Source organism: Rhea americana, unplaced genomic scaffold, assembly GCF_003343005.1.
Source record: "Rhea americana isolate MKP2758 unplaced genomic scaffold, rheAme1 scaffold_30, whole genome shotgun sequence".
Lineage (NCBI taxonomy): Eukaryota > Metazoa > Chordata > Aves > Rheiformes > Rheidae > Rhea > Rhea americana.
In genome coordinates this window covers 4,780,200-4,794,459 of record NW_028186424.1, presented here as the reverse complement: position 1 = coordinate 4,794,459, position 14,260 = coordinate 4,780,200, and the positions used below count along the sequence as shown (strand labels likewise).

At 42.7% G+C, this 14,260-nt stretch overlaps 1 protein-coding gene across 1 annotated transcript in view; it reads left to right on the top strand.

Annotated features, from left to right (window-relative positions):
• The window catches only part of HGFAC (HGF activator), a 43,141-nt gene that overhangs the window by 8,513 nt on the left and 20,368 nt on the right, over positions 1 to 14,260 (top strand). The window contains exons 4-7 of the mRNA XM_085309694.1: positions 2,130 to 2,203; positions 7,191 to 7,304; positions 8,389 to 8,520; positions 9,545 to 9,655. Of these exons, the coding sequence (XP_085165820.1) occupies positions 2,130 to 2,203; positions 7,191 to 7,304; positions 8,389 to 8,520; positions 9,545 to 9,655 (431 nt within the window). The remainder of the gene's footprint in view (positions 1 to 2,129; positions 2,204 to 7,190; positions 7,305 to 8,388; positions 8,521 to 9,544; positions 9,656 to 14,260) is intronic.

Sequence of the window (14,260 nt, the reverse complement as noted above, 5' to 3'; positions counted from 1 at the left end):
ARGTGTGAGGGCCAGGGGACTGTAGGAAGCCAGTGGAAGAGCAATGTCAGGGCCTCTAATGACAAGGAACATTGAGGATGGAGACGGATGGAGTTCTCCATTTGCTTAGAATTTAGCTGTTCTGGTGAGAATCCAAAGCATATTACTTTTTGTATAAACTGTTTYTCTTCTCCTAATGATCAGAATGTGTTTAAACTCTTTGTGACGAATATCCAGGTAGTTCTGCATTTAGGTGCAAGTATACAGGGTCTTTTTTCCRTTCTCCTCTCCCATGCTGCTCAATGTACTGTTGTTTTGTTAAGTCAATAATTAAGTTATAAAACCTTGGATTCTTCTTCACCATTGCTGGCACAAATGAAATGTTAAAGTCAGGCCGTTTTGCCAGCAATGACGTAACAAGTGCACCGCTGAGAAAAACTTTTAACTTACTACTCAGTTTAATCCCAATATGGAACAGACCATCCTTTGAAAAAGGTTGATCCATTTCCCACCGAAAGGGCATGGAGAAATTTCCATTAACTYCCAGCAGAGCCGCATGGGCCGTAATGTCTTTGAGTAAACAGCATCTTTAAGAATGTGTTACATTAATCTGTATTAGACTATTAAGCATCTTTCTTTTWATGCACCTTATTTTAATTGAGGTCACCAAACTTAATATGCATGGCCTCTTCAGATGTTCTGCAGGAATTAAAGCATTTTAAATATCAYATAGCATCTAATTAAGAAGCAAAGTAGGGCAGTTAAAATGGTAGATGTTCTCTGCAATAAAATTGCAATCTAACTTGTGAAGTCCTAGGGTGAAAAGATATTTGATAACACAACTGTTCAACATAYGATAAAACTGAGCATAATAAAAATAAATTATCTGGCACTTTAAATAAAGCACACTCGTATTTCGCTTAACACCCTGCAGCTATAGGTTTCCCTGTGTAGTGACAGCTGGTACAGCTGATATCTATTACGCTGCATCAGAGCTGGTCAGGGAGGATGTTTTGGTGGAGGGAGCGCTGGGATGGGAAGTGGCCCTCCGGGGTTCAGCCTCGGCTCAGTCACGCACACCTCGGGTGGCCTCTACATCTGCCTCCTCTGCGAAGTGTGAACGTGCTCCTGCTACTCCTGAGAAGTACTTGAAGATGACAGCCTGATGAGGGCAATGAAAGTGCTCCTGTACAGCAGTTGTCAACGTTTTGTCTCCCTGGGGCCTCAGCAGGATTCCCACAGCGTGTGGATTCCCGCGGTGTGCAGGATGCAGCCCACCGCTCAGCAAAAAAGAGGAGGCTACATCTGTGCATTTGGAAACCACCCCCGTGTCAGGCATTTCCTCATTTTGGCAGGCCAGCTAAAAAGTAGAAATATTTTAAAGGAACTGGGTGTAAAATATCTTTGCCACTGAAAGCCAGGAAAAAGTCCCTTTGTGGACAAAGACTTCTGCCTCCGCAGAACATTAAAGGTAGCAGACAGGGATCAGAAATGGATTGGGTCCTGTTCTGCTTGTTTTGTAATGAATAAAGGAGATGCAATTTACTTTTTTTTTTTTTTTTTTTTTTTTTTTTTTTTTTTTTTTTTTTTTTTTTTTTTTTTTTTTTTTTTGGCTTTTATTCCGTCTTTCATTTTTTTTAATCTTAAAAATAGAAAGTGATTCACCACTGGAGCTCTGAGGTTCTGCTTCCACATCTCACTCTTAATCTGTTTTTAGAGAGAAATGAGGCAGAACATCTTTAACAAAAAAGACCTCATATTTTTTTTTCTGGTGTTTTTTAAGAGAGCTTGAATTAAACATGCTAGTTAGGGAAAAAAGTATGAATTCCATGAAGTATGAAAGTGTGAAGACTTACATAGTTTTAGAACAAAAATATATATTTGGCATTTCTGGACTGACAGTAAAAAAGAAGGTCCTTGGCTTTAATGAAGTAATGCTTTTAGGGGCACAGTGGTTTTTAGCGGCCCTGAGCCTATAAACCCTCACGAGCATCTTCTCTGCAGAAACTATCTTTAAAGTAAGCATTCCCAATACACAGAGGGAAAAGAACTTCCTATGCTCCGTGATCACCAGGGATCCTCCTCCTTCAACTGGTGCAATATCCAGGTTGTTTAAAGCTGCACTAAACTGCACTTTTAATTCTTTTTAGGTGTTCAACAACACATAACTATGACCGTGACAGGCAATGGGGATACTGTGCTTTGTTAGCTGAAGACCACTCAGGTAAGGCAAGCCACTGCTGAGTTACTTCAGATATCTGGCTCCTACTTTGCCTCCTTCAGTAGGAAGGACTGGTGCCTTCTGTGCTACTTTTACCTGGAACCGAGCAAGCCTTGACATTAACTGTTTCTGGAGTTTCTCTATGACTCCCCATAGCCATAGCATAAGGTTAYGCTCTCTTTAATATATTCTCTATTGACCAGTTTGAACTCATGGAAGGAAATTATGGTGGTGTCAATAYGGAAACATGAACTCCTGTGGAAGCTGAGCACAGAGATTGTTGTCTTGCTCTCCCTCACAGCTTGGCTGTGCCTTTTAGTTTTCTCCTCATTTAATCAGCTACTTTTTATGGTTCTTTGAGAAATTAATGTTTTTAGAAGATCCAGAAACATTTCCCACAACACATATCAGTCACCTACAGCTATCCTTCCTCAAGGTCTCAGAGGAAAGTGCAGGCCTTCAAAAACAGCCTTCCTTGAGTTTTTGGACTGCTTCGGAGAATACAAGGAGCTARGTGCATCCATGGTAGGAGTACTGAGGAACAATGCAAGGGTTACTCAGCTAAGCAATGCCACAGCTTCATGTGGTTACCATATTCAAGTGTTGCAACCTCCTCACTCTGATTGTCTAAAACAGGAAGCCAAGCTCTGTGCCAACCTCTCCTTTCTCTGTAAGTCAATTTTAATTGAGTGGGTTATTTATTTTTGCAGAGTCTGATCTTGTAAAATGCAGACCACTACCCAACATAAGTTCCTTATAACTTCAGTGGAAATGGCAGGGGGTTCTGAAAGGAGACCAAAGCATTATAGTCTGTTCCTAGGACACATTTTAGACTAAAGATACATTGGGAGTCCCCTTTCTCTAACAAATAACATCACAAGGCCATGGTGCCAGGTACTTTCTTTTCCACATGGCCCAATAAACAGACCTTGAGTGCATTAAGGCAAAATAAAACAGATGATATATTCAAAAGGGTAGAGAGCACCTTTGTCCTGCAAAAATGTCCTGTCATCTGATGGAAAAGACACTTGCCATGATTAGCAGTTTGCAACTGCCCCTAAGCTGAAGAAAGTATTGAATGAGGTCCCTGACACACCAGGTGAGTGCACCATGTCCCCAAAAATTCATTGGGCTACTTGCATCCCCATCCTCAGCATTACCTTGATAACTAGCTCTTGCTTGTCTCTGTCTCCCCAGCTTCAAATTTAATGAGCTGGCTGCTTTTAAATCTCCTGCTGAGGCATCTGACTTAGTCTATTCATTTATTAGAGCTTACATGTCTAATTCTCCATTTATATAGCAACAGATCATCACTGAAAAGCCAGATTTTGCACTGATCAAACCTGATGCACCTAAGTCTGGTTTTGGATGTGTGTCTAAATGCTGATAATCCTCTTCTCCTTCATACTACTTTCAGATGTGACCTGTCTTGTTTAGTCTGCAGGATGCAGCTGGATAGCCTCACAGGGTCCCTTCTCACGTTCAAATGAATGACATGTTTTTAGCATTCCCTCCGTCGTGTCAGGAGCCTTATTGCCAAACTGATTACAATCTACCAGAACACTTGAAAGGCCAATGTTAGCTGAATCATACTGAGAGTCTAAAATTAAGCGGTGTGCAGCAGCATCACATTAAACTTAACAACTTCCAATTATTTTCCATCCTGGCTTTAAAACAGATTAACAGGAGATCACAGACAAATGACTTAACCTCAAAGCGAGTAGCCATGTAAGTGCCTTTGAAATGCAAGCATATCAAACACGGGCATAGATGTTATGGAGAGTTTGCACTCAAAAGAATCAGGTTATGAGGGTTTTACTTACCTATTAATGAGTGCCCTCCCAAAGACTGAAATGTTGGAAGCAGTAACTAGTGACTTTGATCTCCTGGTGAAACACTGAATGTCCAGGTTGTTGGTTAACAGGAGGGCTTCTGTCTCACCCTTGTCTCTCTCCTTTCTGTTATATCCTTACTACTTTTTTCCCTCCTAAAAAAGTGAAGACTTCCCTTCAGGTCGTGTTCCTGTTGTGCTGCTTCTCCATTGCCAGGAAGAGATGCAAACCATCCGAGCACTACCTGCTGCTCCTCCACATAGGAAAGCACAGGGCTAAAGCACGGCAGTCCCATRAGCGCAGCGTGCCACACAGGCACCTAGTTAAGCTTACACAACTTGTATCTTTGGGGACCCAAGACAGCCCACTTGGCCAGGGTGGGTTTCTCTCCGAACCCATTATCTGCTTCTCCAAGTCYTTCCGATGAAGCTGGGGAGCTGTGCCCGCGTCTGAGCTGTCCGACAGCACATGTCTCTGGGTACCGCGAAGGGAAGGATTTGCCAGGGAGCCCTGGTGCCTCTCTTTTTCCACACACCTGGCTGAGGGGTGCCTTGTGCCGCATCTGTGCTTCCTTTTCCACTGCTGTGGCCACCCCAGCCCCATGCATAGTTGTCTCCTGCCCCGTGAAGCTGGTGGGCCATATGGGAGCCTTTTTGGATTTTTCAGCCCATTCTTGCGTGTTACCAACCGAAGCATTTACTAGGCTGGTTTTAAAAACAAAAATCTCCCACACAGAAACATTTCATCTTCTGATAAGCTTTACAGAAGTGGCATGTTGGTATGCTCTGGCCTTATCCCAGGCAGCTGAAGTCTCCTGCAGCTTGCTGCAGCCTTGCTCTTCAGGGCTGGCTGTCTGCTGCACCTCCTCTTGGCTCCCATCTCTTTGGCTTCCTGCTTGCCCACCAATTTTGGGGGYTCTTTTCCAGGCCCTATGCCCTGGAAATCCCCAGGGAGTGCTGGTGTGGGAACCAATGTGGGACTGCAAGGGCCCGCACCCATGGGGGGATCTGAGGGGCTCAGACCCACTGTGCCTCGGCAGGCTGGGAGCTTGGGCTGCCTTGGAGTCCCTTCATATGTACAGGCCAACTGGGCTGTGCATAGCTGATATATATACATATGTGCGTGTGTGTGCTTATGCATAGATGCCTGTATCTGTGGGACTTACAGCTCTTGGGCAGTTCTTTAAGACTTCTGCTCTGACAGGGCTTCTGAGGGGCAGGAAATCTCGGGCAATTTGCCAAAACCCCAGGGAGGCCCAGATAGTGCCAGACAGCAAGTTTTTTCAAGGGATGCTTGAACTAATACAGAAAGAAGAACTAGAATGGTGTGGGCTGCACAGGCAAAAGGAAGAGCATCATCRCAGGAGTGACTCTGGAGAAGAGCAGGCTCACTTCTGGGGAAGATATGAGGCAGAAGTAGAAAACTATGGTGGGAAAATTTGGTTAGAAAGGTGAGACAAGCTCAATGCTTCTTCAGCAGAGCCTCAGAGAGGTGAAGCTGCAGTTAAAACAACTGTTAACAAGCACCAAGTGTTTTTCCTTAGAGAGTGAGGAGATACTGCTGGGTGGCTTTAGATGTCTGAGAAGGCAGAAATATGGCACTCTGTGGTTCAGTGGGATGGCTAATTGCAGGCAGGAGTCCCCACAGGGAGATGCAGTGTGTTTGTGTGCTTAGGGACACATCTTGGAGGCATTTGCAGCCAYAGGTGAGCCAGCCTGGCTGCCGGCACTGGAAGGAATAGTGAAAGGATGCAGTGGGGGACTCCAATGGGAACAGAAAGGAAGGGCTGAAAGTGCTCTCTGCACATTTAGTACAGCCACAAAAAATCAGCTGACTGCTACTGTACTGGAAGATGGCCTGAAGAACAAATCTCGGTTTGAATGTGACAGAGATAAGGAATACAGAATTTKCCTTTGAGGAAACACCACAGCATTAAAAAATTCATAACTATCAAGTGGCAGGAGCAGTAGGATAGTCACTGCCTTTACATGCTCTCCTTTGATGTTATCCTGCAGTGAAACTGCCTGTGAATACACCCAGGACTGGTATTACAGCACTGTATTCTGAGCAAATATTTTGGTCTCTGCAGAGGGCCCTTCATATCCACGCTGCTGTGGCAAAGTTCAGGAATGAGCCTTAAGTGCTCTGCTTCAGCTCTGTGTGTGCGTGTGTCCCCATATGTGCGTGTGTGTGTGTGTTCGTGTTTTTATACGTTGCATGCTATGCTTAGCAACAGTCTGTCTAGCTGAAGGAGCACTTGAGTTTAATAACTACGGTTCCCCTTGCAGAATTTGACTGGCATTAAAAAAGAGGATCCAAACGTAGGCAAGCTGCTGGGCCAGCTCTTCAGCAGGTGTCAATGCGATGTCAGGGGAGGTATACCCCATGACCCCGTCCAACACCAAGACTCTCACAACTTCTACGTTKCACGTTACTAAGCTTCTGACACAGGGATGAGAGAGTAGTCTTGGTAATCYCTTTCCTCTCCCACACAGTTTTCCCATGATTGAGAAAAATTTTTCAAAAAAGCGGAGATATACTGGACTGGTCCAGTTTAATCTTGTTTGGTCTAGATTTACTTGGCTGTGCCCTTTTTCTTCAAAACTTTTGGCTTTACTCAACTGTCCATTCATTTTAGAAATAATCCAAAAATCCATAGCAATATTTTTTCCTGTCAGGAATTGCCCTTCGTGTCATTTGAAAGAGAAATGCCTAATCCCAGTTGTTTATGCTGAAATGCGAAATATGCAGGCCGGCAGCGTGGGCAGAAGGGCCCCAGCCTCCCCTCCCCAGTGCAAAGGCACAGCTCCATCTCGTGGGCGTTTGTCCCATCTCCTTCCTGGTGGTACCGGCTGCCCAGGCAACCTCATGCCTCCCTGAACCCCACCGGCTTCGGACAAGTTACTCTGGGGGAAAAGGTTCAGCTCGATGATTTACTGTATGGTTATAGAAAGCTGCATAAATATAGTTCCCATACGGCTTAAAACAAAAACAGGTTAAACTGGTGAATAAACATTGTTCTAGTTAGATTAATAGGTGGTGCTACAAAGCCAGTGCATTGAAGCAAAGTGGTTAATGTACCCAAGCTGAGGCCTGACACAACAGACCGTGGCTTATCTGGTTGCTGTTAACACTGGCTTCTTACAYGGCGTTTCTAGATCGCTGTGCAAACAACCCTTGCCAAAACAGTGGGACCTGTTTCTTCGCCCACGGCCATCGGGCGTACCGCTGTGTGTGTCCCGAGGAATTCACGGGAAAGAACTGCGAGATGAGTGAGTATCTTCTTCCACGAGACGTTGCAACATGAAACGCTACACAAAAGTAGAGCTTATTAAAGTCTGCTTAATGAGGAAATGTAGTGCTGTTTTGATGGGAAGGACCACTGCAGCACGAGTGTTTGTGTAGGCAAGTTTCCAAATGGTTATGACAGACCATCCATTACTGACAGGACAGCTGAAAATAGCTTGATTATACAGTTATAAATCCAAGAGTGCTCCGAGCCAGCGAGGTATTAAACTATGGGAAGCACAAAGCACGTCTTCCCCTCCCTTTGCTGTTTTTAAGATTTAAATATCACTTACATGTTTGGAAATGACTAATAATATCATCCAGTAGGTAGGGCAGGGAGACAGAAAAAAGCAGCAAACTTTCAGGTGACGCCTTACCCCTTATGTGTATGCACACATAGGACCATTAAAAATTTTATTGCAGTGCTAGCTTTACAACTACATAGTTCCTCCACTGTCAGTGGATTTATTTCCAAAGGAGGTGCCAGGCCAAAAGGTTCTCCTTGGGTCATTCCTCCAGCTTTGCAGCTGCTGATGTCAGTGGTGTCGCTCCCAATTTACTGCATTTCAGAAGAGGAATTAGGCACACAGAGGGTTTTCAGTTGTGCTTGCTGTTGTCTACTGAAGCCCTTTTTTCCGCAGCTTCAGACTTCTCTCCTGCTATGTGCAAACACACCTTTTCCATCTCGGTGCTCTGAAGCACTGGCTCCATCAGACCCCATCACCTGTGGGAATTAACACATGGTGCAGTGGGACAAGTATATACCACTGATCTTATTACTTGTGTTTCTTGAGGGAACTTTTAGGACAGCTTAAGTAAGGCGATGTTGTCATGTTCATAGGACCTTAGGAGAAATCCTCTGCCTGGAGGTACTTGGAGCAGCTGCTACAGTGGCTAAAGGCCTCCACACCACGTTGGTTAACTTGTCTGAGAAGCACCATCTGGCTGCAATTATATGTCTGTTCAACAAGAGGAAGGGATGAAGAGGGAATGTCAGAGATTGTGGTGCCATCCCTTGCAAGACATAACCTCAGAAAGCYTGTGTTATTTTTTTAAACTGTGTTTTAGAGAAATGTTTTGATGACAGTCTCCATGAGTTCTTCGATGTGGACATGAGCTGGTCAAGAGCCCAACAAGGAGTAGTGGAGCAGTGTGTGTGCGTGGGCGGCCGGATCGAGTGCCAGAACATCAAACACCAAAGTGAGGGGCAACGCTGGCTGGGCAGTATTTCATAGTTTCTCTATTGACTTGTGCAGAGTTGGGATAAATGAAACTAGGCATGTCAAAGCTGTACCCACCTCCAGGATCCCATTTGCCCCACGTCTGCCCCCAAACTCTCATGGCTTTTGGGCTGATGTACCCATTCCCAGCTAGGGTGATGCTTTGCAGTCTCCTCCTCGTTTGGTGGCTGTCAGGTGCCRGGTACAGCTGGTCACCCAGCTGGAGGGCATGTCCTTCAGCTATCCCGTAGCTGATGAAGCCAGGATGGCACCTCTGTTTTGGAAGAGGCAAGAGAGAGGCCTCGTCTGCGTAGGAGCTGCAGTATGGCTACCTTGTTATTCAGCCAGGCTATGCTGTCAGCTAATTATGGCTTTCACGCTACCCAGATTTCCCAAGTAACTTACAGTACTTAGTAAGCTGCACAAAAACCCTTTGAAAAAGGTAAGTGCTTTAATTCCCACTTTACAGAACTGAAAAATGAAGCATGGAGAAAGCCTGGCTTTCTGGGACACTTTGTAAGTCTGTAGGAGCATTGGAAAAAAAATCACTATTAACTTAATCCTTTATGATTCCCGGTCATAGATTCTAAATACTTGACCAAGCTCCCTCCTGGATAACTTATTATAAATTTTAATGCAGCTTAGGGGCAAACATGGAATTAGCAGAGCCCTCTGAACAGAAAGAAATGCTAATACCACCATCACCATCACTAGTAATAATAATAATTGCCCTCATTTTATCTCCAGTTCATTAATAATATTTTTAATAGCTATGCTGATATTATTCAATAAAAGCAAAAACAGTGAGCCAGACTTCAGTGGGTATAAATCAGCATAGCTTTCTTGTCTTCACTTTATATCAACTCTAGGTCTGAGATGAGTAAAAAGGGAAACCATTCCCCAAAATATACATACATAGAGAATATGTACTAAAACGAGTTCAGATGGACTGCTTTTCTTGTATAGTCTGTACCTTCCACTTGACCTCTAGTTTCTGCTTATAGGTTGCATTCAAAACCCTTGCCTGAATGGTGGTGAATGCAAAATGAYTACCTTCAACGGGAAAACAGTATGTGATTGCAAAGGAGATTACGTAGGAAAGTATTGCAATATTGGTAAGTATAACAAACTGCTGGGGATGAGGGCATTCCAGAGTTTTCATACGTGTGTGAAGCTGGTGCTTTTGAGCCTCTGTGTTGTATTCCGCCTTCGCAGGTATTTTGTGTAATAACTGAATTGGAGAGTCGTGTAGAACGTGACACACAAGAGTGTAATGCATTCCTCCAGTGTAAAACATAACACATTCTTCTTCACYGAGAACGTGATTCTGCAAATATTTGTTCATGTCCTTAATTTTATGGAAAATTAAACAAAAAAAATTTAATCCCGTTACTGAAGCCCATAAAACTGAGCACATACTTCAGTTTTGCAGGAGCAGAGTCCCAGGGCTGCGTTCTAGTGCGAATGTTTCTTCACAGATTCATGCATCTTATGCCATCCCCTCATGAAATAATGATTTATATTCTGACAAAATTTAGCAGTTGGCTATATTTGGTAGCCTTAGATAGTTGTGAGCAGTAGACAAAGATAAAAGAGCACATTATTTTGGATGTCCTGTACCTTAAATTAACAGCACATTTAGCTCAGCATAGCTTGGCTAAATATCCTGATTTGCACCGGTGGGGAAGAGAAACCTAGATTTTGGTCCTCCTTGTTGGTCCCATGTTGCTTCTTGTTTGAGGCTGCATAATTTTGATATAACTTTCTGATAGAAGATTTAACCTTTCTCACTGGAGAGGTTAAATCTATTTTTAAAGCTTATTTGTGAGGTATATCTTCAAATTATATCAGTGGCTACTTTTCAAATACAGTGGGTGTTGTGCATAAATTATAACAAGTCATACCAGTCTGTGATCCTGTCAACTCTCTGGCTAAGTCTTCCTGGGTATGTGAGTCCCCAGGCTTTGAGATAGGTCCCACCAAAACCAAAGACAGGACTTCTGGCAGCTACAGTGGGTACCTAGTCAGACCTGAATGAGTTCTTGAGTTAAAAAAAAAAAAGAAAAGAAAAGCTAATGAACACTAATATATTAATTGGGATTTGATTTTGTTGCTGTTGTTGTTCTGGTATTTTAAAAATGGTGTAGCCATCAAAAATGAATGAGCAACTGAGCGTCTTACGACCTGGCCCTCGAACACAGCTGGTCCCCAGGTACCAAACTGAGCTGGTGGAACGGGCCTGGGGCTCCTGCAAGTCCCTGGCCTGCAGGGAGGAAGGCTACYGCCGCTCTGCTTCTTTGTCCTTTAGCTGCACTAGTAGAGACTTGCCATGGGCTTTGCCAACGCCGTTGCACAGGTCTGGGTCAGGGCYGCACGCGTACGGCACCTGTGCAAGCCGGCAGCCCGCAGAGGGGTCTGCACTGCGCACCTTCAGCTCGCGCTGCTTTTCAAATTCATATTTTGTTATCACCGTCTCATGCCCAAAGCTGCAAAGCTGTCCATAAACATCCTCAGAGTGTGGCCTGGATTATAAATATCAGGCTGCCAGCGTTACAGCTCTAATACTGGTTTCTGTCTGACTAGCTCCGAACAAGAAATAAGCAGGTGCTCTTTGATTACTTGAAAATAATAAAGCAAGCATTTGGATTGCTAAACAAATGGCTTTAGATGCTTACACTCCATCTGCATTCGGCTGCCTAAAACACCCACACACAAAACGGAGAACCGAAAGAGTGTGTTTATCTGTCACGGCCTTGCAAACAAGTCTAAAAATGAAAAAGTCTTTGCCAGGATTTAGTCATTATAAATTCAAGCAAATAAATTAGTGCTGGGTCTACTGACCTGATAGTAACATCAGACAAAAGCAACAGCKTTCTGATGAAAGCACCAGGGGTTTGCAATCTCACAGTATGTGGAATTGATTTTTAAATATATGTTGGATTAATTTATGCTTCAACCCTTCAATTTGATGCTGTGAGCACAGCTGGCTTTTTTCTTTGTTTTGCTTTTGCAGTCTTGTAGAGTTTTCCTTGCCTAATAGGACTCAGTTTTGAGCTTACYCTTAAGTCTGAATGGCCTATGGGTATAATGCTTGATTCAAAGAAAGTTACAGCATCTCTAAAATGTATTTATTCCAAATTATTAATTTATAGAGGCAACTTTAACCCCAAGTTGTGATCTAAAAATTTGTTCTCTTCCAAACAAAGAAAATAATCAATGTAGTCAACAAAAAAATACCCCAAAATGTTGCTGGACTGTGATTATGGTGATGTCTTTTGCTCTTGACATTTACAAAGAATAATCAATCTTCGTATGTTTTTAATAGAAGAATAACTATTTTTTTACCATCACATTCAGAAATATTAATATATGAAGTACCATTCTGGATCAGATCAAAAGTCTCATTACTATYGAGATGCCAGCACAGGCAGAGTAGAGGATGACTGCGAAGTAATGGAAGTAGCAGGAAATGTACTGAGAAATACTCCTCCTCGTTTGAGGATTTTCTTGGTAGAAGCCCATGCCATCCCATTTCGTATACCTTTACCTGTTTTCCACAAATCTCTCTGAACTCTTTAGCACTCATTTATGCTTTTGCGTTTCACAGCATGCTGTGTCGAGAGGTTCCAGAATTTAAAAAGCTGTGATGAGAAGCAGCATTTTGTACTGTCAGGTTAAAACCTACTGCCTGATCATTTCATTTCTCCCCGCTTCGTACTGTGAATAACAGAGATTAATCATAACCTCTGTGATTTTACAGATCTCTATTTATCTGTTCATTATTTGTCTCTTTTCCTGAGTCCCAGTCAGGGCTCAAAATCACCTCTCCGCTGKTCTTATAAATCTCTTGCAAGCAACCATTAGAGCCCAGCCCTCCTCAGAAAGGCTGCGCGACGGCCGAAAAGTTATGAGCTGACTCGAAAAATACAGGAGGTGACAAGTGTAACACTGTAGATACAAGCAACAAAGAAGATCTATATGCAAAAGACTSTATTTAATACAGATTTCTATTCTCTGATGTAATACATTGTTTTCTAGACCTTAAAGAAGAGACCTGCAGGGCTAAAGAGAGAATTGCCATCTCAGAAATATTCGGACATGGTTTAGGCAAAAGACTTCAGTGAAGAATAATGCCGAGGGAAATGACATACTTCGTATTAGAATTAGCTACTAGATATTTGAATTGGATATGAAAAAATCCTCCCAAAACAGATGCCATTCAATGTTATTCATGGATCCATTTTTAATTAAGTTTAATTCACAATTATTGCACTTAAATATGCACTTGTGAATTTTCAGAAAGAAAACTTTTTTTGCATGAAGAGTAACTTCTGAGACAGCTCTTGATGAGGGACCTCTGAATCCAGGCACTAAGCGAAAAGTTTAGAATTAGTTATCTAACAACGAGTGGYGATATCTGTATTATTTGTTCCAAAAGTGTCACGAAAGGGCCAGGCCCGGCCACGTGGGCGTTGATACGTGCGAGGAAGAAGTGACAGGTAAGAAACACGTGAGGGTGAAGCTTTCCCCTCCGGCCAAGCTGGTATAGCTCCAGCTGAGAAGTCAGCTGTGAAGATTGGTTTTTTGAAGCAAAGTTTAACTTCATGGGAGAAGCTAACTGTCTGTCAGACAGTTATAAATAAGAGATTGTAAAATTACATTGATATTTTAGGTTTCTTCTTAGAGGCAGGAGGCATGGTAGAGATGTTGGCTGAATAAAGAGGAAGACAAAACTAAAGAAAGAGGAAATGCTATTTGTCCAGAGGATAGARGTTATTCTTTATACTAGCTATTTAGGCTAGTTAAAGGGTTAATGGAGATGTTAAAAAGGAGTTGTAGAACTGTTTTTTGGAGGGGTTGGTGCYTTTAGGTATCTGTGGTTGAAAAACCATCACTGTGTTCAGACTGACAGGCTTCAGCTGGAGTGCAGATGAAACTAGTATGTATTATGCTTAATTTCTGGGTCGATAGTGGTTTGCTTGTAATCCTTGTCCTCCTTCCCGTGGAGCTCTTGCTTTGTTATTGTTTTTTAGACATGGGTGYTWGTTAATATGGAGGTCTCATTTTTATTTTTAGCTTTATTCTTCATTTATTGGGGGCTATGTTAGTAGGATTTWTTTATTCTGTTTCATTAGTTGCCAAGCCTTTTCCTGAAACATTTAGTCTATATTAATAACTTTGTTGTGTTACTGCTGACTGGAGGAATAGCTGGTAGTTATATGTAGGTAACCAAGGTGGGGTTTAGATACTCAACTGGATTTTGTGCTGTAGAAGTATCTTATTCGTTGGATGGTATAATGTTCTTGATTGCTAGTTGGGTTATTTTGGGGTGTTAGAATGGATTTAGCAGCTATTCAGGATCTTTTTTTTGTGGAACTAATTATGAAATTAAAGTAGTTGGGTAATAAAGAAAATCATTGGGACTGATAAATTGAGGGTAGATTTCAGTGCTTTTTATGCTTAAACAAGTGATGAGGTGGAAAGCAGGCAGAGGAAAAGTCTGGATTTGTGTCACTGTGGTTGTGGGTTACAGGAGATGGTAGAGATTCCTCCCAGGAAAAGTACTGGGATGATGGCACATGGGATTATGTGTTGGAGGTTTCTTGGGATTATGTGTTTTGAAGTCTCTTTGGAGTAAGGTTTAGGTAAGAATAATGTTTTTTCTAGTATTTTGTTGATGACGAAGTCTGAAGTTGTTGGGGGTATTTTTGAAAATGCCT